The sequence below is a fragment of the Cebidichthys violaceus genome, unplaced genomic scaffold, assembly GCF_023349555.1.
Source record: "Cebidichthys violaceus isolate CVI_PGR_0920_01 unplaced genomic scaffold, fCebVio1.0.p SCAF_19, whole genome shotgun sequence".
In the NCBI taxonomy this organism is placed as follows: domain Eukaryota; kingdom Metazoa; phylum Chordata; class Actinopteri; order Perciformes; family Stichaeidae; genus Cebidichthys; species Cebidichthys violaceus.
Window position 1 is genome coordinate 4393846 of NW_027176361.1, and position 23351 is coordinate 4417196.

The 23351-nt window shown below is 43.0% G+C and overlaps 1 protein-coding gene across 1 annotated transcript; it reads right to left on the reverse strand.

The window, feature by feature from the left end:
- Nucleotides 1-4087: 4087 nt before the first annotated feature.
- Nucleotides 4088-20562, reverse strand: zgc:194930 (uncharacterized protein LOC557813 homolog). The gene is made up of 3 exons (XM_068713342.1): nucleotides 20321-20562; nucleotides 10930-10984; nucleotides 4088-6143 (listed from the first exon to the last, which is right to left on the reverse strand). Exons 2-3 carry the CDS (start codon nucleotides 10959-10961, stop codon nucleotides 5354-5356), a joined length of 822 nt encoding a protein of 273 aa, XP_068569443.1. The 5' UTR covers nucleotides 10962-10984; nucleotides 20321-20562; the 3' UTR covers nucleotides 4088-5353.
- Nucleotides 20563-23351: the final 2789 nt, after the last annotated feature.

Below are 23351 nucleotides of genomic sequence, written 5' to 3' on the forward strand. Positions count from 1 at the left end.
TGATAAATCTGTATTTTTTTGGGGGGGAAATGCTGGAACTTTTCTGCAGGATATTTCACCGTTGAATCCGGCTCCCATCAGAGGGATGTGCACGTGCATCTGCGTTGGTAGAACAGCCAAAAAGGAAAGCCCTCTCTCTGAAATGACCTGTGATTGGCCGAAGTCTGCCGTCACAGGCTAGAGTTTCTAAAGCCTGAAAGTTCATGTGGAGTTTTTACCCAATGACGCCAAAAATATCCAGCCTCCCCCAACTTTGAGCTTTGTTATTTCAGCATTCACTTTCCGGGTTTAATATTTAACCAGAGAGAACACATTAGCCAATTTCCAGGGCCAAATCCAAAACCAGGTGGGCTATTTTGGACTCTTTCTCAGACATTTTAATGTGGAAAGATACCAATGAATGTTGACACTGAGTAATGGGGTTTCAGGGCGGAAAGAATCAGTAGAATAATCCCGTTTTATGAGGATATTTCCTCTTTAAATACAGTCCTACAATTCCTCTGAGACAAGGAAGTGTGTGTGTGTATGTGTGTGTGTGTGTGTGCCACAATTAAGGGTGACATCATTAACTCCAACAAAGCCTTGAGAAAAACAAACATACCAGGCGCACACACCTCGGGGGACTGTCTACAGTCGGCTGCCTAATGGACCTAATGAAGACAACATGAAGGAATCTGACACAGAGTGTTCTTTATTTGCCTCCATTTACATTCAAAGCGCAGCAGGTTGTGGCACAAATTAGCTTGTTGCAAAACTACTTTTGTGCCGTTATCTGGAGGCGCGGTGAGGTGAATTGATTGCCGCGAGTCACTGGGATGACAGCAGCAGTGAAGGATACTGAGAGGTAACTTATATAATGGGAAACCAGATCGAAAGGTGAACTCCATTTCCTGCTTTCATAGAGGGATGTCATGGTTCATTCACTCAGTTTTTGTGTCCCTCACACACAAGCGATCATTATACCTGCACTTCCCCTTTTTTTGTGTGATTTACATGCTTTCAAATAAGTTCAAATATCAAAGGGCAAGTATTAAAAAGAATCTCCATGAAAAGACCAAAACCATCAATGCAGTTCTCCTGCTAAAAAGTGAATCTCTGATCTTACAATGACGTCAAATGAAACACGTGACACCTTACACTGTGGCTCATTTATGTGTTTTTTGGATTTAACACTGAGAAAACCAAAAAAACATGAAATCTTAATAAAGTGAGGCACTTTAAAGAAGGCATCCAGGTGTTTAATCAAGAAGCCAACGTGTCAGACTTTAGACAATCATCAGGGCAAATGACTAAAGGGAGCGATAATGACGTCAAATACAGCACACCTGTGCTCCTGCCAATATAGACGGGGAACGTAGTTCACAGTTGTTGTTCCCAAAGCTCAAAAACATAGGAAGCTCCACGGATACATCACACTAAATGCAGATGACTACTTCTGTTATTTACTGCTATTATTTAGATTTTTAACTGCTGCCTTTATTTATATATTTTTTAGGTCCGTGCCTTTGAGAACTGTGATCATGAACAACATTTCCCACGTGTACTTGCAAGCTCAGGCACAGGTGCGCACTATTGGACGTCATTATAAGCCTTGAGATTCTCCTCAGCCAAACATTTGCCCCGATGAAGGTTTTGAAGAATGGAAGCGTGGCGTTTTGGTTCAATCTCTGAAAGACCAAAGGCTTTGTTTTTCAAGATTTGTGTCCCCAAAAAAAAAAAAGAATAGAGATGATTGAAAGTCTTGAGAGAAAGTCACATTTTCATTTTGGTCTTTTCATGGAACATGTTGACAGTAGACAAAAATAGACTCATTATATAAGGTTTAAAGCTTATCCCTTCACTTATTTCCAATCTTCATACCTTTCAACAAGTGCCAAAATAACTCCCCAGCTGTTATGTATCCATAGCCATCTATACGTATTCTACCTTTCTGTGTATCTTTGAAGGATCAAAGTAATCTGGTGACGCACAAGCCAAGCTCGGCTCCGTTGATTCACACTGAAACGGTGTGCTGATGAAAAGATGAGTCACTGGTTTGATTAAGCCGGAACTCCGCAGCAGATCCTGTTGTCATCTCGGCTCTGTGGATTTATGGAAATCCACAGAGCGAGACAATCGCACGCACACACACACACACACACACACACACACACACACACACACACACACACACACACACACTCTCTATGGTGCAGGTGTGACTTACTTCTTAAGGCCGATTGCAAACATTGGGTGTGCGTTCAAAACCTCATACAGACAAACAACATATTCTGAAAAGAGGTTTTGACCAGCTTTTGGAGCACCGTTATAGATTGTGTGATTTGATTGTTTGAACATTCTTGTTTTGATTAGTTAACTTCAGAGTAAAAAGGTGAGACTGTTGACCCTGTTGCAGATGAAATGACTTGGTCACTCAGACGTGTTTTCAAGCTGGTTTTGCTTGAGGAAGAAGTCGGTGCCGGAGAATGAGCTCGTTTGTTCTCCAGCTTGTGATTCGACTGCTGACTAAACAGCAGCACCGCTGTATCCACGAGTCATTTTGGATCAAATGTGTACACACACACACACACACACACACACACACACACACACACACACACACACACACACACACACACACACACACACACACACACACACACACACTTTTGCGAGTAAAAACGTGCAATTTCACCAAAGACTGTTGAAAACACATGCATTTCTTTAGAAATCAATGAATTAAAGAAGGCCTTGTGAAAAACACTGGACCCTGGCATGCCTATAAACAAAGTCCAACTACAGAGAGAGACGAGTTTCAGGCTTGAAAAGAGCACTCTGTAATTGTGAGACCCATGGCGAGCAATTAGGAGTGAAGAACAAGAGGGATGAAGATAGAAAGGAGTGGGTGAGATGAATAGATACATGTCCAAAGAAAGGGCTAATTTCGGTATCGTCCGGGCTCTGCTCCACCTCCTGCACTGACAGAGACAGACGCACTAACGGCCTCTCCTGCTGCGACAGCCCTGAGTCAGTCGGAGGATCGGGATTATTTTTTTTTCGGTCACAGCTGTTGTTTCCTAGGTGCTCGCTGCGAGTCTTCCTGGTTCGAGCCCTGAGGTGTTCATTAGCCGAGGCGCCGAGGCCCCTGGACGCCTCTCGCCGAGGCTCTGTTTGCTGCGATGGCGAGGTTTAAAACACCAAAGTCCCACAGCGATCGCACACGTTTATGAAGAGGGAGGGAGTAAACATTAGGTGTCATGCAGAATCACAGCTTCTCTGAGAGGCTCCATTTGCTTGTTGCAAACGACGCACGGCTAAAAAGGCTTTACGAAAAGGCATTTATGAGAGAAATAAGTAAACAATTGAACTGAAACCAGTTTAAAGGACACACAAGCATTCAAACCAGTGACATTTCACAATAGAACCGCTGTCAGTAATAGATTTGCTCGCAAAGGGTGAAGTAAACGTGATTGAGTTTTACTCCTCAAGTTCAACTTTGGCGAACTGTGACCTGCAGATTTGCTCCGTTGACCAAGAGCAAGGCATAAAATGACCAATTTGACCTTAAAATGTCAGCTTGTTCGTTAACACGGTTCGCACAATATGTTTTTAAAGCTCGCCAAATGTTGATATAAGCAGCGCAGATTCTATCTACCAGCCCAAAGCTATTATTTCCCCACCCAACTTAATCAAAAGTAGCCCAGTTGTGCAGAAAGCAGCCAAAAACACTGACAATGAGTGCTCTAACAGAGTACAGACAGACAGACAGACAGACAGACAGACAGGTATCTTGTCCAATCACTTCCTTTAGCCTTTACTACGGTCCTGCGACAGCCACAGATACCGGATTTGTTTCTTGTTTTTCATTTAATTTATCGATTGCTGTCCGGATGTAAAGAGAGTTTCAACTAATATGACACATTCATTTTCTAAAATGCGTTACTCATTCAAGCTTTAAAAGTAGCATGTCTTCCTCCAGGGCTAATGTTAGCTGACTAGCTAATAGCCGTCTCTATTTTTTTTTCTGTGTAGTCTTAAAAATCTTTTCTGAAATCCACATGAGAATGAATAATTACACACCAGGACACAAAGTACCTCACAGCGCACATTTTTTTTTAAAATACATTCCTTTATTTTACAATACAAATATAATAACTAGAAATGATTTGGCGGGGGGCAAAAAAAAAGAGTGAAAAGTGGGCGTCGCAGTGAAACTTCAGAACTTCATTGAGCGTAATGGATTATTTAGCGTTAACACACTCTTTCCTTTTGCACCGGCTAGCCTCAATTAGTCCGTTATAAGGCACATAAGCAAGCTGCTGATTGAACTAATGTCATGGGCCAGACTGGAAAACACAAACCTGTGAGACAGAAACAGAACTGAGCTGGAAGGGTGAATTGATGGCCCCTGTGTGGTTTTAATCACCAATGATTTTTTACCTCAACTGGTGTCGTGAAGCTCAAAGTTCAGCTGTGGATGAAACGCTAAGATATCAGTGAAATGTACAGCTGGCTGGTTTCTGTTTCATCCTTTTTAGTGATGTGCTGAAGATTCCAAATGTGCATAGATCTTGTGATGTACCACGAATGGTTTAGTTACATGATAGAAAGAAAGAGAGCCGTCAGTGTACATGAGTCTGATGATGTGTTGTGTAAACTATTTTTACTTTCTAAATTTTCAATAGATACAATATTCATTATGTTTTATCCCGATGAAATCAACGATGACACATTAAGTTATAAATAAGGACCGCCTCCCGCGTCCTCCCTCCGCGCCTCCCTGCTCCGAACAACAACGTCCAGTTTCCCCTCTGACAATAAAACAAAAGCAACGCGAGTGAAGATATTATAAATAACAAACAGAAGACAAAATAGAGACGAAAACATCGTTATAAAAAAAAAATACATATATACGCGATGACCTTTTCCTCTTTCGCCTGCTCGGTGAAACGAGGGGCGAGATTCGTGAAGAGACGACGAGCTATGGCGAGGACTGTGAGCTCACAAAGGAAATATTGACTCTATGCTCTATTAGCATAGCAACGCTCCAAAATGAGGCAAACGTGATACATTTAGTTTTGTTTAAATGCCTGCAGTAGGGCAGTATGGACATGGCAAAGCAGTGAGTGAGCCCTACTAGGACTGTGGAGTGTTAAACACACTTGATGCATAACAGTCTACACAACTTCTCTTATTTGTGGCGTTGGAAAAGTTGCCTCCTTCATACGGCTGACATCGTCTTCTGTGACCAACATAAAAAAAAAAATGTTTTTAAGTTCAAAAATAAATCTTCATTTTCTTTCAGCAGTTTTTTAGCAGAACGTTCTGTCAGGTCGTATTCGTGTCTGTGAGGTTTTTTTTTTTTTTGGTTCCGTCACTCGCTGTCCTCCCCGGCGGTGGCGGCCTCCAAAGCAGCAAGAGCCTCCGCCACCATGGAGTCCGTGACGCTCTGCGCCTCCTCCACCCCGTTCCTCGCCTTCTCCTCCTCCTCCTCGTCCTCGTCCTCGTCCTCGCTTTTCATCACCGAGATGCCGCTCTCGACGGTGGAAACGTCCAGGTTCTTCGGGAGTCTGCGCTCGTCCCTGGTGTCGGCCGAGGACAGGCTGGTGGTGCTGGTGTGGATCTCCACTGACAGGACGCTGCCCTCGTCCCCCGTGTCGCACGGGTACTCCGGCGTCCCCCCCACGCCCTCGTCTATCTCGTCCACCGACAGGCCGTTCACGCACTCGGCCACGGAGCAGTCCCACTCGTCCCTCGCCGCGCTGCGCCCCCGCTCGCCGTGGCCCCTCTGGTTCTCGTACTCCCGTATTTCGGGGTAAACCGGCACCTGGCTCGCTCCTCGGTCCTGCATCACCCATCTCGGTCCCAGAGCTTGCGGCTGGATGATGTACAGGCCTCCGTCTGCGGGTGGCGCGCTCCCCTGCATGCTCGGCTCCTTGGCGGGTGCAGGTGCGGCGTGCAGCCGGTGGTTGACGTGGTTGTTGTCCACCTCGAGTTTCAGCGTGCTGTCGTTGGACCGGTTGTAGCCCAGGTTGTTGAAGCCCTGCTTCTGCTTGCTGAGGCCTCCGAGCGGCTCGCCGGGGAGGTGGTGGGGCCGGTAGAGCGAGCTGGCCGCAGAGTCGGTCTTCCTCACGTCCACCATCTCAGAGGGATCGTAGATGTAGCTGTGGAGAGACACACGGAGAGGATTGAGACCGAGTTACACTTGACTATTTGATTTCCTGGATCAGTGTCCGTCTGACCGGGCACCAGGAATCAGATGTTCCCATGACGATCAATAAAAGAACACCCTCAGATAGTGTACACTGACGGCAACAAGGATACTTCCTCGGTGCGGTCGATGCCCCCTTTTCTAAATGCCAATGTTTCGTCTAAGGCATGCGAGCGCTTGATGTTTACACAGACTGCATCAAGCCGCGGCCGTGTTTGCACTGCTCATGTGAATGTCAGATATATTATGCAGACAGTTGTTGAAAGAAGGGGAGAAAAGTGGACATGGAGGTGAACTCAGGCCTCCGACTGCACTCTCCTCACTCCCACTCTGGTTCAAATTTTTTAAAATACTAACTTCAGGCTCCACGCTTATCACAAAGATATCATTCATTTCATTTAAAACTTTCGTAAAAGAGGCAGAATCCTCTGTTAATGAGGTCAACTTCAAGTTTTGTTGAAGTATGTGGAGTCACAAATGAGAGTGGCATCAATCTTCTGATCTCGCCGACTCTTGCAAAGCAGCCAAGCTCATTTTCCACATGCAACTGCTTTAAAGCAGACTACTCTTGGATGCTATCTTATTCAGCATAATCATAATAACGCTAGTTTTTTTTGGGTACGGAGGAAGCTGACGACACTGGATCATCCCCGAGGCTCGTAGATTTTGACCTGGATTTTTATGTCCCCGCAAAAATAAGCTGTTTCCTGCCGTGAGAAGACACTCATCACCATAAATTACAGTAACAAGGTCTTCTTGCGATAACGACGCAGAAAAAAAAAAAAAAATGCTTCTGATGATCGAAAGTGAAGGGACAAAAACAAAACGGGTCGCTGATTATGTGCCATGTCTGTCTAAGTGAGAAAAACAATAAATGCTAATAAACACGAATAAATTCACATTTTGTTTTGATGAACCCTAGTTATGCCACATAGTTCAGCTCATTAGGATGAGTGACAAACACTGATTGCTAAGAAAAAAAGGAGACATTTTGCTCCTGCGAAGCAGCACAAAAACAGTCCATCCTCGATCAGAGAAAGGAAAAGCGGCGCTGATGTATTACTTGGCATCGGCGTTGCATCTGCTCGCTCCTCTGCTGAGTCTTCTGCTGTGTAAATTACAGGCCGCCCTACGCGCTGCCAGAGATCTGTCGATGTTGTGCCGTTCCTCGTAGGATGGTCGATAAAGGCCCGAGACTAATTAATGCTCATTTAAGCCCGACACCTTAAATAGCCCCTTGTAGGCTGTAATGACTGCCTGAAAACCCCAGTTTGGAGGATTCTCTTAAAAGGGTATATAAGCACAAGATCACACACACACACACACACACACACACACACGGGCGCCTCGACAGCTATTAGGAGTGTTGGCATGTGGGCTTTATTGTGCGGACAGCGTAGCAGGTTGTCAGACGTCACCTGCTGAGAGAGCCTCATGTTTTTTCTCACACATCTCTGCGTCCTTTCATTTGTTTTGTTTTTTCCTCCTCCACCTCCCTACACCAGCAGAGCGCTCTCCATCTCCCGCCTCGCCAGCTGCCCTCCACACACACACACACACACACCTCCTCCTCGTTGTCTCCCTTTGAGGGAGTCATTGTAATGTAGTTGCGGCTCACTAATCTACTGTCCCTTTTGCACTTGACTTCTCCTTGATTTAAGCGCCGTCCCTCGAGCTTCTTTTTCCAATCTATCGTCTCACTCGCCGCCGCCTCCTCCTTCTGTCTCAAGTTCTTCGCTCTTCTTTTCTGCGCTCGCTCTGTGTTTTTTTATTTTTTATCTTGCCCTCCGTCCCCTTTTAGCTCTTACTTCACACTGTTTTGGTATTCATGCACTTAACAAGAAGTCCGGAGACTTAAAACTTTCAGATAAATTAATTTATTCAATGATATGTCTTTTTTTTTTTCTCCACTCCTGCCAAGCAGACACAAACCCCCCCCCCCCCCCCCCCCGCCTACACATTTATATTCACAAGCTGACACACACACATGTTCGCCCTCTGACTTGAGCACCTCTCTCGCTCACCCTGCGTCCTCCTTTCACAGTGAGAAAGCTGAGAAAATGAATGTTTTCCATTTCTCTCGCTCCTGGGCAGCGCCGCCGCTGTGCCAAGGTGAAATTTGAGGCTCGCTTTCAGAAGAGCCAGACAAAACACACACACACACACACACACACACACACACACACACACACACACACACACACACACACACACACACACACAAAGGTGTTTTACAACAAAATAAGACCAAGGATTTAAAGAAAAGCAGGACAAAAGAGAGAAAATGAAACTGTGTTTTCATCCACGCCAGGAGGTCGTACTTTCTTTCCAAAGAACAGACTCAAACTTGTTGCTGCAATTTTTCACTTTTTTTGGTGAAGTGGATGAACACAAAACAGACACAAAAAAAAGTGTGAAATCAAATTGCTTCTACCTCGAGAGAAGCAACAGCTTTCCCAGTGTTTGGCTCATATTTTAATACCAAGACTAGTTTTGCATTCGAGTAGATGCCTTGGAGTTCCTGCTCTCCCGTCTCCGTCGGGATTCCCTTTCTGTGACGTTTTGTTTATGCTTAATGCTTTCTTTAGGGAGCACCTCCATCCCGGAAGAAACCGTTATTTGCATGATTCAACTGTGATGGTGCACCAGACAAGATGCTGTTTAGGTCAACTAGTGATTAAGTTAGTTAGTTAAAAAAAAAGGCTTTTTGCCTTGCCTGCAAGTGAAATTTAGATGTGACACATTTTGTACAAACTCGATCATTATCATACTGAGTTTTTAAATTAGTTTTTTTAAATGTATTTTCAATTAAATATACCTGGAAAGTAGATTTTCCAGAAAGCTAAAAATGAACTTCTGATCAAGAGTCCTTATAAATCAGTAAGAAAACAATAAAATGTGTCATTTTATTTTCTCATAAATTTACCAGTTCTCAAAATAAACACAAAACAATTGTTTGGAATGTGTGAGTGTCAGGCTACCGAGGCGCACTTTTGACCCAGTAACCTACAGGCCGACCCTGCCAAACCCCAAACACAACTAAGCCCAGAAATGTGACACTGCAGACAATTAGGGAGGTATGTTTGTGTGTGTGTGTGTGTGTGTGTGTGTGTGTGTGTGTGTGTGTGTGTGTGTCACAAGCATTCACATGTGTGTCTTTGACATGGGAAAGAAAAAAAAAACAAAATGGTGTGGAGGGGGATTACGACTCTGGTATGCGTATTACAGCGCGGCCTTTCATTAATCTGCAATCAAAATCTCGTTTCCCGGCCCTGTTCCGTCTCCTAGTTCACCTCAAAGAGCACAATGATGTCGAGCCCTGACTACGATGCCTCGCAGGCTTTAATGAATAGACGGCCCGGAGAGGAAATACAGTAACCAGGGGCGATGGCTATTGGGATATTGACTCACAGTTTGTACAAAGAGCCCGCGTGAGACTGAGAGTACAGACATATTATAAATGAGCCGCTCACTATCTGCTTGAAACAAGACGTGAAATCGTTATGTGGGTAAGGAGACGTTTGAATCGGGACCGTGGAGATCTACAGTGAGGGGCGATTACTGAGGAGGTTCCTGTGCTCCTGTCCTATGAATTACTGCTTAAAATATTACTTGATTAATCTGAACGATAGTTGGCTAAAAGGAAAAAAAAATTTCAAACGGTCTGCATCCATGCTTTGAGCTAAATGCTAACGTCAGCATGCTAATATGCGCGCAATACCAACGCTAGCATACTGATACGCAGTAGTAATGTTTTTAGCGTGTTAGCATGCTAACATTTAGTACAGCTGAGGATGATGATGAATGTAGTTTTTGCCAGTGATCCAGTACCGATATCAAGCCGATATCAAACAGCTGGATCGGGTATCGGTGACAACGAGCGGAAGACGGCACAGCTGACGGCGCTTCCAGCAAACGCCTCAGCTGTTTGGAGGCTTTTTCGCGCTCTCTACGCCAACAAGTTCTACGGCTACTCGCAATATCTGCAAAGCCAATGTTTCACCGGTGGCAGTAGCACCGCGAAATACAGCGAAACCAACTTCATCAAGCACCTCCAGAAGCATCATGATGAACAAGTCAACCACTTTTGAATTTGCTTCATGGTGCATGATGCTTGATTTATTAACAATTCAGTAAATCTATGTATTTATATCTTATATTTTGTTTTACAAAGTTGGTAAAGCAATGTTTACGTCAGGCACGATGTTGCATTACCCATAAAAGAACAGATACAGCTTATTAATTAAACACTGGTATAGGATCAGTACTGATATACCGATATTGGTATCAAAAAAAGAGCAGTGGAGTTTCACACAGCAATGGTAGAGGCTGTTGTTTAGGGTCATGAAGGACATACTGGTTACGAAATCTTTCTTCAGCAGAAATAAATCAATAAGAACTGTTGACAGTCAGGTCTGTGCATCATCCAGACTGACGGGGACAGTGTTTCTGGACGTTGATGTTGCTGTAGAATCTTCTAGTCGACTTTATTTATATGTTTTCAATATTGTCAGGGCCACAAATGACATTCCATTCAACATGTCTTAAGGTGAACAAAAACTGAGAGATGTATCTCGAAATCTTGAAAAATAAAACCAAAAGTGGCTGGATACCACGAGAGGAAAGTAAAAAATATGAAATTTGGGTGAACCAGTTCTTTTGTCATTGTATGATTGTGTCCTGTGAATATTCCCCAGAAGGATCCAGAAACAAACAAACAAGAAGAGGTAATGACTCACCTTTTTATCATCCTGCAGCACTGGCACCCCATTTGGCCAGCTGTGTCGTGTGGAGCTGTGGAGGGACATGAACAAAGACATTAAACTTTAATCGCACGGAAACCCTTTCGACCGAATCCGCACGGGCAAAATGTAAAGCGACAAATCTTCCCGCGCGCACATATTTGTGTTCAGCGGGTGTCATTTTGCCATCAGTGTCCGAGTCGAGCTCATCAAGTAAAGGTTACGGTCAGCTCCACCAGCCACTGGTACAATAGCACACACACTTAGACAGAGTCCGAGACTGCTATCGATCGCACAGTTCAGCACCTCTGACATGCGGACGTTTTTTTAAAATGTGCGCTCTCACTCAAAAGATTTCTCCTCATCAGTCAAGTTTCGGCTTCGCCCTTGGTCCTGACGGTATTTGGACGCAAGGATGAAAACTCTGTCTGCCTGCAGCACCGATAAAGATGTTATTGCCATCCATCACTGTTGTGTGTGTGTGAGAGTGTGTGTATCGTTGGGTGTGTATCTACGTGCAGGATGGGAGTGACCTTTTCTCTCCTGGTGGTGTGTTTCTCCCGGCTTTGGCATTTCATTGCCTGGGTAAATAATTAATCACCGAGTCTTGAATGGGTTTGTCTGCGAGCGAAGGAGACAGAGAGAGCGACAAAGATAGAGGACACAGTATCTCTTTGTGGAAGAAAAGCAAGGATGTGTGCCCACGAGACGAAGCGGGTTCTATTCTTAACCTTAAATCTGTGACCCCGCAGGCCTCTGCTTTACCTTTAGCTGGATCTTTGAGCAGAGTGCAATGAGCTTCATCTCATTACAAATGATGCTCAAAGGAAAAGCAGAGAAGGAAGAAGATTTCATTGAATGGATATTCTGGTGTTTCTTCCTGACGACAAACCCCATGAAAAAAAAAAGCCTATTTATTCCTATTGAGGATGTAAATAAAAAAATAAATAATATAAGGTTTAACTTGTAAAAAAGTAAGTCATTACTTCAGACACCTGGGCACTGTAGCTTTTACCAAATGTAAATCAAACAGGAGTAAAAACGGCATCTATTGGGGACTATTTTATGTGGCGGATTTATACATACTTCAGGGCTCCCATATGTGTTTAAAAAAAAAAAAAGTTAATGTGATCGCATTCAGGCGAGTGCATGATGATCATTAGGTGCCCCCGCCGGCTCCTGGTGCCTTTAAAAAGCAAAAGGAGGAGGAGGAGGATGAGGAGGAGGATGAGGAGTCAGGTACGGAGGAAGAGACAATGACAGGTTCAGACGCCATTGATGATAAAAGTGCAGACGGGGTTTGCAAATCAAGATAACTACTCATCAACATGCAAGGTCATTGATTCATTCTGTACCAAGAAAATGGGACTTTTTTTTTGATTACTTCCTGGTATTATATTGTTGTTTTTCCCACACAATAAATAAAGTTTTAATAGAACCGCGTATCATTAATCATAAAATGACATTCATTCTAACTCTACGATTCTTGCACAATTATCAGATGATGTGGTAATATATATATATATATATATATATATATATATATATATATATATATTAGAATGAACAAAAAGCAGTGCCAACCCCCACTGATCCTCCAGCACATCATTGCGTTATTTATTTTCTATCTTACTAAAACCATCTACGGCTCTAAATCGGAATGAAGGTCTGATTAAGATCTATCAGGCTTTGGCAACACAGGCAACGCTTTCGTGGGATTTGTTGACAATACGAAAAATCATCTCCAGCCAAAGAGAATGTGCCATAGCTCCTGTAATTATTAGTAATCTTCTGCATTTGTATCCATTAGTCCTTAGTAAGGAAACTACGATGTCACAGGCTTTAGTTCCTATGTGTTCAGTCCTGGAGGGAACGAGCTAAGAGGCCCAGGTGGGCACAAAGCAGACAGATATAGAGACGGGCCTGCTGCGTTATGTGATATTACAAAGCAATACTGTGAACAGAGCTGTGAACGGTCCACAGCCAGAGGTGGATGTAGGATTCAGACAAAGTCAACTCGGACACAGAACAAACTCGAGAGCCCGATCCTCTCGTCTTTGAGTGTCCTCTACTCGCCCTTCACAGAAGCGATCTCTCGTGATTCGAGGCTGTAACTAGACTGTAACCGAGCTGCGGCGCTTTCGCTGGGACCTCCAACGCAGCGTTCACAGCTACTTCTGAAAAAAGACGAGAGGGCGTACCGACGGCAAGTGCAATTCAGAGCGCACCGGTGCTTTAAATAGAGGGAGGCCGTTTTACACTCTGTTGCACCGGCAAGCACCCACCCAGCTGAAGTGTCCCTTGTCTTCCAGGACGGGGGGGGCAAGAGAGGAGGTGATTTCCCAGCGGGCTTCGAGGAACTATAACATTAATGGAGCGTTGTATTAGTCGCTATCTGCTGACTTTTACTATTACCAGTCACGTTCGAGCAGGTCAATGATCACCTGACAAGCTCCAGCTCCCAATCCTCTGATCGTCCACGCTGATTTCTCCCTCCTCCTCCACCTCCTCCTGCTCCGGTTCCTTGTTGAGCGGTGGCATTTCCTGCCTTGTGCATTATGTATATTCCATATCTCAGTGATATGCCTCCGCTGCTTTCTGCTCTCTATTCTCTCGGGGGTGATTTAATGCGCTCGCGGAACACTCGCATTTCTTTGGGGAGCATCCTCGAGCTCAGAGGCCGCTCCGCCAAAGTACGACTGCATATCTGCTCGTTGAAATAAATGGTCCTGAACCGTGTGACATAACCACCTCCCCGACTAAATTGTTTTGAATTAATTATGAGTATGAATAAGTTTGCGCCACGTTTTCACTGCAGATAATAAAACCACTGTGACGGTGTTGTGACAGGGAGGTACGCAGTTCAATTAAATTAAGCAATAACTTACTTCATGTTGAATGACTCACTCCACATATTTCTTCATAAAATGATCAAACGTGGTCACATGAAACCAGATCCTCCCGCCTGCCTGTAAATGGTGCATAGTGGTTGCTGTTGAATTGTTTTTTTTTTTTAGCTGCAGGGAGGCTGAACAATTTATAATACAAACCGAGAACAAATACAGAACAAACACAAGAAAGTAGCACTAAGGTCTTCATAAACATGAGTATATAGGTGTTATTTATTCTAGCAAGGTGAGATTTTGAGGCGAATTTGCAATTTTATTTGGCCATATCTGCCTCATAACATAAAAAAAAAGTGTTTTAATTATACTGTCAAGGCCACTAAAAACAAATATTCTGAGATAAGCCAACGAGAGTAAAAGAGAAAATGGTACAAGATGATCTTTCCAAGAATATTTACCCCTGCGGTCAAACTCATGACTTTCCCTCTCATGTGTCAAATCATGGGAATATAAGACGCTTCGTTGAGGCTGAACGTCTCTAAAACAAGGTTAAGGCCAATAAAAACTGAACGTGGCAATCAATTTGTGGCAGCAATGTGATGAATCGCAGACCATTAAACAAACACTCTCCTTCATCTTGCATACGTCTGTAAACTGAAAATGGGATGTTCAAAATGATACAAATTCAACATCACAGTTCCAACGTCTAGTGAGGACACAGCGTCAGACAGGCTGATGAATAGGTTGGCCGACTGGGTCGGAAAAAAAAAAAGCTGGTTTGCATCGGCGTGGATAGGGTTGCGAATTTGCAATGCAAAGCGCTGTCTCTGTGTTGCCCGAGCGCTGCCGGCCTCGGGCTAAAACCATTGTGGTTCAGCAGAAGCAGAGGAGAACCGGGATGACGCGGCGCCGTCTCAGCTCAACAACCTCGGAGCAACGAGCGCCCCGCGAGTAACTACAGCTAGTCACAACTAAGTGGCATCAGCATCGAAAAAGTCAAAGACAACTCCAAAGAACTCCGCCTAAAGAGAAAGACAACGTGACGGAGAAGGCGGGCCGACGCTGCGGCTCCAGTGCGTCTCTTCGTCTACGCCACGCGGCGTTTGCAGAGTAAATAGCGATAGATACACAGAGAGGAGGGGGGAAACCAGAGTGGTGTGTTTTAGGATTAATCTTTGGTATTAGGGATTACAGCGAGGCCGTAAAAGTCAGATGCAAAGTTGAAGCTGAATGTTCTACCAACTGAGACTTGAACCTGACCCGATTAATCTGCTGATTATCTTCCTGATTAACCAATCGATGGTTTCCTATAAACTGTTGAGAAAATGCCCATAATAATTTCATAAAGCCCAAGATGGCGTCTTTAAATAGCTTGCTTTGCCCGACCAACAGTCCTAATCTAAAACACACTCGGCGTATTATCACACGAGACAAAGAGAAAGCAACAAATTCTCCCACCGTCAGTCATTTTTTTTTTTTCCCCCACAAGGCTTCACTGTGTCCCACAGTGGCCGACTCCAAAGACTCACATCCGAACGACCAATCACGTCGCTCCCCTGGAGACTCTCCAAAGTCATGATGAGATCAAGGATCCAATCTGTGCATCAAATGACGATCGTTCATTCCGATATTGGCCATTGTTGGCTCGACAATACCGGTGCGTTATCTGCTCCCCGTGCCGCTCAATACATTATATATGGCTCCTGATTTTTTATGATAGGAGGGATCGGAGGACGATCGCTGAAGGGGAGAGATATTTTCAGCGCCGGCAGCTTGGTCGGGCTCCCATTTTTTTTTTTTCTCACCCCCCCCTCCGGAGTAAATTGAAACATTTCATCTTGGAGAAACAGGTGCAATAAAAGTGAGATTGCTGTAGAGTGTCCCCTAAAAGTGGACTGGATTGAAATCCCGGGGATACCCGTGGCCAGAGAACGATTGCTGCAGGTGGAAAAATTTCATCCGGAAAGATACGGCTTAAAATCATTCCTCCTCTGGATGGAGTCCAGATGAAATTGATGTTACCTGTGAAGAGTTTTGTCTGAGTTATTGTGTGGGGGAGGAGTGGTATTTTCATTATAACACAAGTAGACGAAGTACAGTGTAGAAACAGAAAAAAAAAAAAGGAGCTGAAACACCGTTTAGAGTCTTGCTAATAGTTCACGAAAATCCCTTTTCTCTGATCTGCTGACAGTAACTGAATGCTCAGATGAGAGCTGTTGCCTGAGGTGTGTAGATATGAATATTTCTGGTGAACTTCTCAACAAAGAAGACGAGTCTTTCACAAACACGACCCTGCTGGTGTTCTCGGTCACCTGCTCTTCTGCCGACGTAAGCTGTGTGTTACGTTAAAGCCATAATTTATAACTGGACACCCACTGGGCCGGACGGTGTGTGTGTGTGTGTGTGTGTGTGTGTGTGTGTGTGTGTGTGTGTGTGTGTGTGTGTGTGTGTGTGTGTGTGTGAAGGGACGGTGAGAAGGGAGATCGTGTTCATGTGGGCGACATGGGAGGGGTGAGGTGATGGAAAAGTGGGCTGACCGGTCTGACATCTGACTGTCTGTTGTTTTTGTGTATTCTCCTTCATCTTTTTTTCCGTCATCGACGGCGTGTTTCGTCACATCTGCCGAGACCGTAGACAGAAATATGGCGGGAATTTGTTAACGGCCGAGCACGTTAAAGGGGAACTGGGGGGGGGGAGGCAGAGTTTTTTAGTTAATGCCAGTTTTGACGTTATTTTATAGCAAGCGCTTACTTCCCATTAATCAAAAAGAAATGTGCTCTTATTTTGATACTAAATATAACGGTTTCAATTTCAGGCAAACGTGCCAAATAACCACAGGTTCCAGTTTCTTAAATATGACACTTTGCTGCTTTCCTAGTCTTCATATCTCTGTAAAATGAATATCTTTTGTTTTTGGGCTCTGGGAAATTGTAACTGTTCTTTTTTTTTTCATATTGTCTAACATTTTATAGACAAAATGATTAGCTCATTATTGAAGTTAATAATCTGCAGATTATTGTTTTTGAGGCAAAAACCAGTGATTGGTGGTGAAAATGATTGTGAAAATGATTGTTTTTTGGTATTTGTAATGTGTCACGACTCACAGGTCGTCTGCGCTACATTGTGTTTTTCCAGTTTTCCGTCTCATGCGCGTTAAACAGAACTCATATTTCAATCGATACATCTGTCTCCACACACACTGCTCCATGGCTTGTGTTTCACTTGTTTATTTGTAGTTTATTTACCGTTTCCTGATATGTTTTTTCTGCTTCCAGCACTGCCAAAATGCAGGTGACCTACAACAAGTAGCGCACCTGAACGCAGCCTGTGCCCACATTGTGTCGCAACCCAAATGTACCACAAATCCTCTCATCCGATTCCCAGCATGACGGCTCTCAGGATGGAATACGTGTGGGTCTGCATTCAGACAGGAAGTGTGTGAGCGAGAGGCAAATATCGGAATGTGTTTTGGGTTGTTGGTCGGAAAGAAAGATTATGATAACATGCTCTGGTGCATTGTGATGGGATCTCTTTGACATTTTACTAACCAAATTGAAAATCCATGGGAAAAACTACGCTTTGGAGCAGCGAGTCTAACTTTTGAAAATGACATCTTTGAGTGAAGATGTTTGAATACAGGAAGCGATTAATATCAGCCAATCAGAAATCAATACCTGCCTCAAAAGCCCTGATTGAGGCTTCCATATTAATACCAATCTGTGTGATGAATTAGCTTCCAGAGTGACCAATAGACGGCCGCTTCTTCCTGCACCAATAAGATGTGTCAATACTTAAACATGCACCTGCTTGGTTGGTTAACACGATCTTTGTTTACTGAGACACATGAATTAATAACGAATGTCATCTGAATCACACATATTAAAGCTCCTCGTTTAATCTCAACATGTAACCTTGTTTTTGTGACATGCACGGATTAAACAATACCATCAGGCTGCAAAAAGGCTCTTATCTCACATGTGTGCACGTGAACAGAGAAACTACTCTGGACAGGATTTCCTTGAAGTCCCCAGCGACCGGTGTGACCCTCCGCATGTCTCCGCTGAGAGAGAGAGAGAGCGAGAGAGAGAGAGAGAGAACCGCAGCGTTCGATAAGGTGGTCGATTTAGGCCTCTTATCGGCTCCGAAAGGCTTTTAAAAAAATCCAGCATGAAATGTCAATAACAGAAAAAGAAAAAAAGAGAAAACCCCGGCACTGTCTCACCCACTGCTTTATCCGGCTTTTAATAACCTGCATATACAGTAGATGAGATAACCTCCCACACCTGATAACACTTCCCGTAAAAGAGCCCGGACCCTATTCATGCGAGAATGTTGTGCAAACTTCATTCAATTTGTGGCTCGCACAAAGAAACGCTTTTCAGCATCTTTGACTTCGAACAGAAGGACAGGAAATAAAGTCAGAATAAGACTTTTTCGATTTGACTACGCGTGCATGACGAGCTTACACATTCCACCGCTGTTCTAGTCTAAACCAGTCGATTTGTACGTTTTCGGGAGGTCAATCTAGTGACATGGTATTGATCAGCCGGTCCAATATTTTGTCTGAAATGTCAAAAACACCTCGTCTGATTTCAGACGGTGTCACGAGGCCAAGTGTGTGTGTGTGTGTGTGTGTGTGTGTGTGTGTGTGTGTGTGTGTGTGTGTGTGTGTGTGTGTGTGTGTTTCTGTGGGCGTGATATGATTGATTTAAACACACTCCTCAGGACGGCCTTGAGCAGCAGTTTGATGAAAACAAGTCCTGTCTCCTCTCTATTACCCAGCAGCCCACACTTATCAATACCCCCCCCCTCCTCCTTCTTCTCTCACACTGCAAAAACAGACCTGCTGCTGCCCCCCCCCCCCCCCCGTGAATCCACCATACCCAGGAGCTCTGAATTCTACTTTAAGCAAGTAAACAAGAAGAAGAGAGAACTTTTAAATGATAGAGAGCCAGTGATGTAGAGGTCAATAAATAAGCCAAATAACAAGTTGATTCTTTAACATTCAAACGATTGTTATGTTGACAAAACTTTTAGTTTTTAACGCATGATGTCTTTACATGTCTTATCCAGGTGTTATACTTTAAAATTAAAGGTGGTATGAATGTATAAATCAAAAGAAATGGGGAAGATGGAGTGCGTCTTGACTCGGTGTGCCTCGGTATTATTCCCACAGCACTGAGCTCTACTCTCTTGTTTACATCCTGCTTCAGGTGGAGTCATCCCGCGGGAGCAGCGCAAACTAGACCTTGGGCAAATATTATTTGCATACGCTTTTAATGACTCGTTTTGTCTGGATAGGCTTGTCACGTGGGCCACCGTTTGCTACGAAAGGCCAGCAAAATGGGTTCAGCAAACCCGCGGCCCGGTACCTTGTATAAATCAAGTGTCGGGAAAGTTGTAAATCAAACCTGCCTGGAGCTAAAAAAAAAAACTTTTAAGAGACACTTGATGTATTATAGCTGCTTGTACGCGAGTGTTAACAATATATTTAGGAATGTCCGTCTGTGATAGATGACAGACGGGACCGGTTTGGGCTCAGGCATCAGGTTTGTATGCTCTTTTTTTTTTTTTGAAGTGACCCAGAGTTCAGCGGAGCTACGTGTTGGATGTGCAAACAAAGCCCAAGGCCGAGGACACGAAGCGCCGGTTAACTGATTCGAGACCAGACCACTCCTCCGCCTGCTCCACTCCATCCCAACAAAGAACAAATGTCCCCAATAACAGCCCCTCCACTCACTCATTAACTTCACCTGGCCGGGCGCGAGCAGTGTGCTCAGGGTGGATGGAAAGTTTCAGTTTCAATAAACAGTTTTTAAGGCTTTTTTTTTAAAGGAAAAATGGCAAAACTCGGCTGAATTGCTTCTTTTTTTTAAAGGTTTATATTATTGTAAATTGAATATCTTTAGTTTTTCTGGAGCATTAGTCGGACAGCGCTTGGCTCTGGGAAATTATGAGGCGCATTTTTCACAATTTGTTCATACTTCACAAACAAATCATTGAATTAAATGATCTATGAAGAAATCAATTAATAACTTACACACTGTGGGTATTTCACAGGTCAATTTCTGTGAATCATTATTCAACTACACACATGTATTTATTAAATAGTTTGTGTTAATATATTTTGCCTTCACGTGCAACAGGTGTACAACAGGTGTACAACAGGTGTACAACAGGTGTACAACAGGTGTACAGACACATCTCCATTATAGCGCCTATAGGCAGCCTTGGTTAGGCTACAATACTCTGTGTGTTTATTTGCTGCGGCACCACTTAAAGTGTCTTTGTAACTACCTTTTATTTGTCAAATATCGTGAAGTTATTGTCATATTTCTTTGTTTTTCAAAGCGGACAGACGCCATATGGTTGACATCACTACTCGACATTCACCTGTTGCTGTGAACAGTCGAAGCTGTGTTAATAAAACGTATAATAAAGCATTAACAACACTTTTTTTTACAGTCTTTAAAGTTAATTAAGAGCATTATGTTGCATGTAAACAAGCCAGAAGGAATAGCAAATAGGATGTTTCTACCTACCTGTTGCGCTAAGCGAAGGTGTGGCACTTTGCCCTAGGTATCAAAAATGCACGGATAACTTCAGCTGTCATTTAAGTTGTCTCTCTTCCGGTCCGGAGTAGAAATTAGAAATGCATGTAGAAAAAGTAGCGGCTCCATAAAACATCTTCAGCTAGATATGATTTCCTTCCTTTGGTTTGAGTTGTTGTGGAGAAGAGTTCCCCCCCCCTCGGTGACTCCGCAGTCCCATGTCTCCTGTTTGAACAGCGTCTAATGGCTAGTTAGCCTGGGAGAGACTGGTGGACCGGTGTCAAGCTGCACACGGTGCACTGCAACGGTTTCCTGTTAAAACCTTCAAAATAAAACTTATGACCCTTGACAAAAACTAGCCGATTTTATTTACAATATGTATCGATTATAGTTTACGAAACTACGTAGTGGAAGAATTGTAAAGTACAATTTTTAAAGTACTACTACTTTACTAGAGTATTTACATTTTCAGACTTTATACTTTCACTCCACTACATTTCAGAAGCAGTTGTTTTACTTTTTACTCCACTACATTTATTTGATAGCTTAAATTTGCAGATTTAGATTATTAAAACACAACAAAATGAACTAATATGTTATTATGTATTGCAGATATTGCCGTAAAAATACCCAGAAATCAGTTGAAATATAGCCCACTTTACCAGCTTAACAAGGAAAAAAGAGGTTAAAGAAGTTAAAACACAATAAATATAAGTACCAATTGTATATACTGTATATCCGATAAACATTTATATGTACACACAAATACAACCTGAGGAGAGGGGTTGCTTAATTTTAAGACATCACAAATGAAAACATGACGTATCAACCTAATGAAGGTTTTATTAGAATAAGGTGTCTAAACAAGCAGCTTGGCATGTGTCTTAGCCTTTTAAATTATAAATGTCTGTCTAGTAATTATGATAAGTACCATCTGGGGGGTCATAATTTACCCACATGGATATTTACTGTACACCAGCAAGATACTGCGTGAGACTTTAATAAACTTGACTTCCTGTCACGACGTGTCAAATTGAAACCAGCTTGACTCAGCTTAACCCGACCAACCTCTTCACAGTTGATCATATGACTTGGATGCGATTAGAGTGGAATCACCCCTGAACACTTGCTACCTCTTAACACAAGTTGGCTTCAACCCAGAAAAGAAAAGTCCCTGAGACTGACACTAACTCCACTGTATGAATTATTATTTATTATAATGTAATGAAACTAAACTTTGAAGCTGAATTATCCATTAAACGTGTTGCATCACTATATTCTTTGGCAGTTTTACTGTTTTTTATGACTTCATAGAGACAATTACTTCACTGAGGGTGACACAAAACTGAAAAACCGGTTTGAGTGTTTACAGATGCACAGACATAAAATTTGTGTTTTGCGCTGCCTCATGAAGATGTTACTAATGATAACATAGATGCAGTATATGGGTGGAAGAGGATTATAGCTTTTGGCGCCATCTTGCTTTGGGTTGTGCTTTATATTGGAAATTACATAAATTAATTGTTAAAAAAAACGAGTGGAATTCTCCTTTTAGCTGCAAACTAATCTCAATACCTTCTCTTATTGTAATAGGTGTATATACAAGTGTGTGTGTGTGTGTGTGTGTGTCACCTTGTTTTTCTGTATATGAGAGTATGAAACATTTTTCAGAGACGGGCTTTTGGAAAAAGAAAAAATACTCTGAATATCATTGAAAAACTCAGGAGATGTTTTCCTGCTCGGTTGACAGGATGGCGGCTAACATTCTGGCGGAGACACAAAACATGACAACAGTGTGACACGTCAGAGGCAAAATAGAGCTCTTCTAGACATCTTCAAAGATACGGCCGGTGGTGCCGCATAAATACTGCTTTCACATTTATCTTTTTGCATCAACGCTCTTGTGAAAGACTGAAACACAAAGGGAAGAGAGTTGCCAAAATATCATACAGACTAATTGAATAGTTTAACATTTTAGGAAACATACTCGCTTTGTTGCAGAGGGAGATAAGAGGATACCACTCTCTTATCCGTCTGTAGAATTAACAGCCAGGAGACTGTTAGCTTAGCATGAAGACGGTTGGAGGAAACACACAACCTCCCGTAAAACCACATCTTGCTGCTTTTACACTTCAGTTTTTTTTTACAGATCAAACAGAGATATTACATGTTAATAAGGGAACTTAAAAAGTAATGGTGGGCAGATTTTAAAACCCATTTGGGCTTGCGGTGTCACGATAGGTATTTTGAGTGTAATTCATTTCCCCCCATAAAAGAGAAAACACACAATAAACAAAGTAAGAGATTTAACTTATAGCATATATATCATTCATGAAGATATCGCGATAGTAATAATCTTGCAGGGGAAATCTGATGTTGTGACAGCTCTACTTTGGAATGAGCCAGGCTGGTTGTTTCCCCCTGCTTCCAGCTTTTATGCTAAGCTATGCTAATCGTCTCCTGCCTGCAGCATCAAATTTGCCGTACATGAGAGTGGTATCAGTCTAACTCTTGGCAAGTAAGCGAAGAAGCACATTGACATGGTCGTGGAGTTCTAGATTGTGAAATTTCTTTTTTTTTTGGGAACTCTAAGGAGGTTCTCGTCTATGTCGGCTTAAAAGTTTGCCTCTGATGATCGCAACTAAACAGCTCCTAAATAGACTGTGCGGTTAGAGAGTTTTCGAGAATATAGTTTGAGCTTGCTAAAAAAAAAAAAAATCTTTACAATAACAACAAAACAAGATTATTCAGGGATTCAGAGAAAGGTTAACTTTGTCGTTTTGACCTTTTCTCCAACTCAAATAACAAGACGTAATTTGAATCTTTATCTTGGGCATACATGACCTCAGACTAAATCTTAATGCTCGCCATCTTTGTCATTTTAATGATCCTTCATACCAGAAGGCGATAACGTCGATTCGTTGTCAAACATTAGTTGAATATCCTTATTGTTGAGCTTCAGCGGCGACGTGTCAGTCGGCAGAAACATAAATGGACTTTGGTACGCACTGAGTCATTCCTC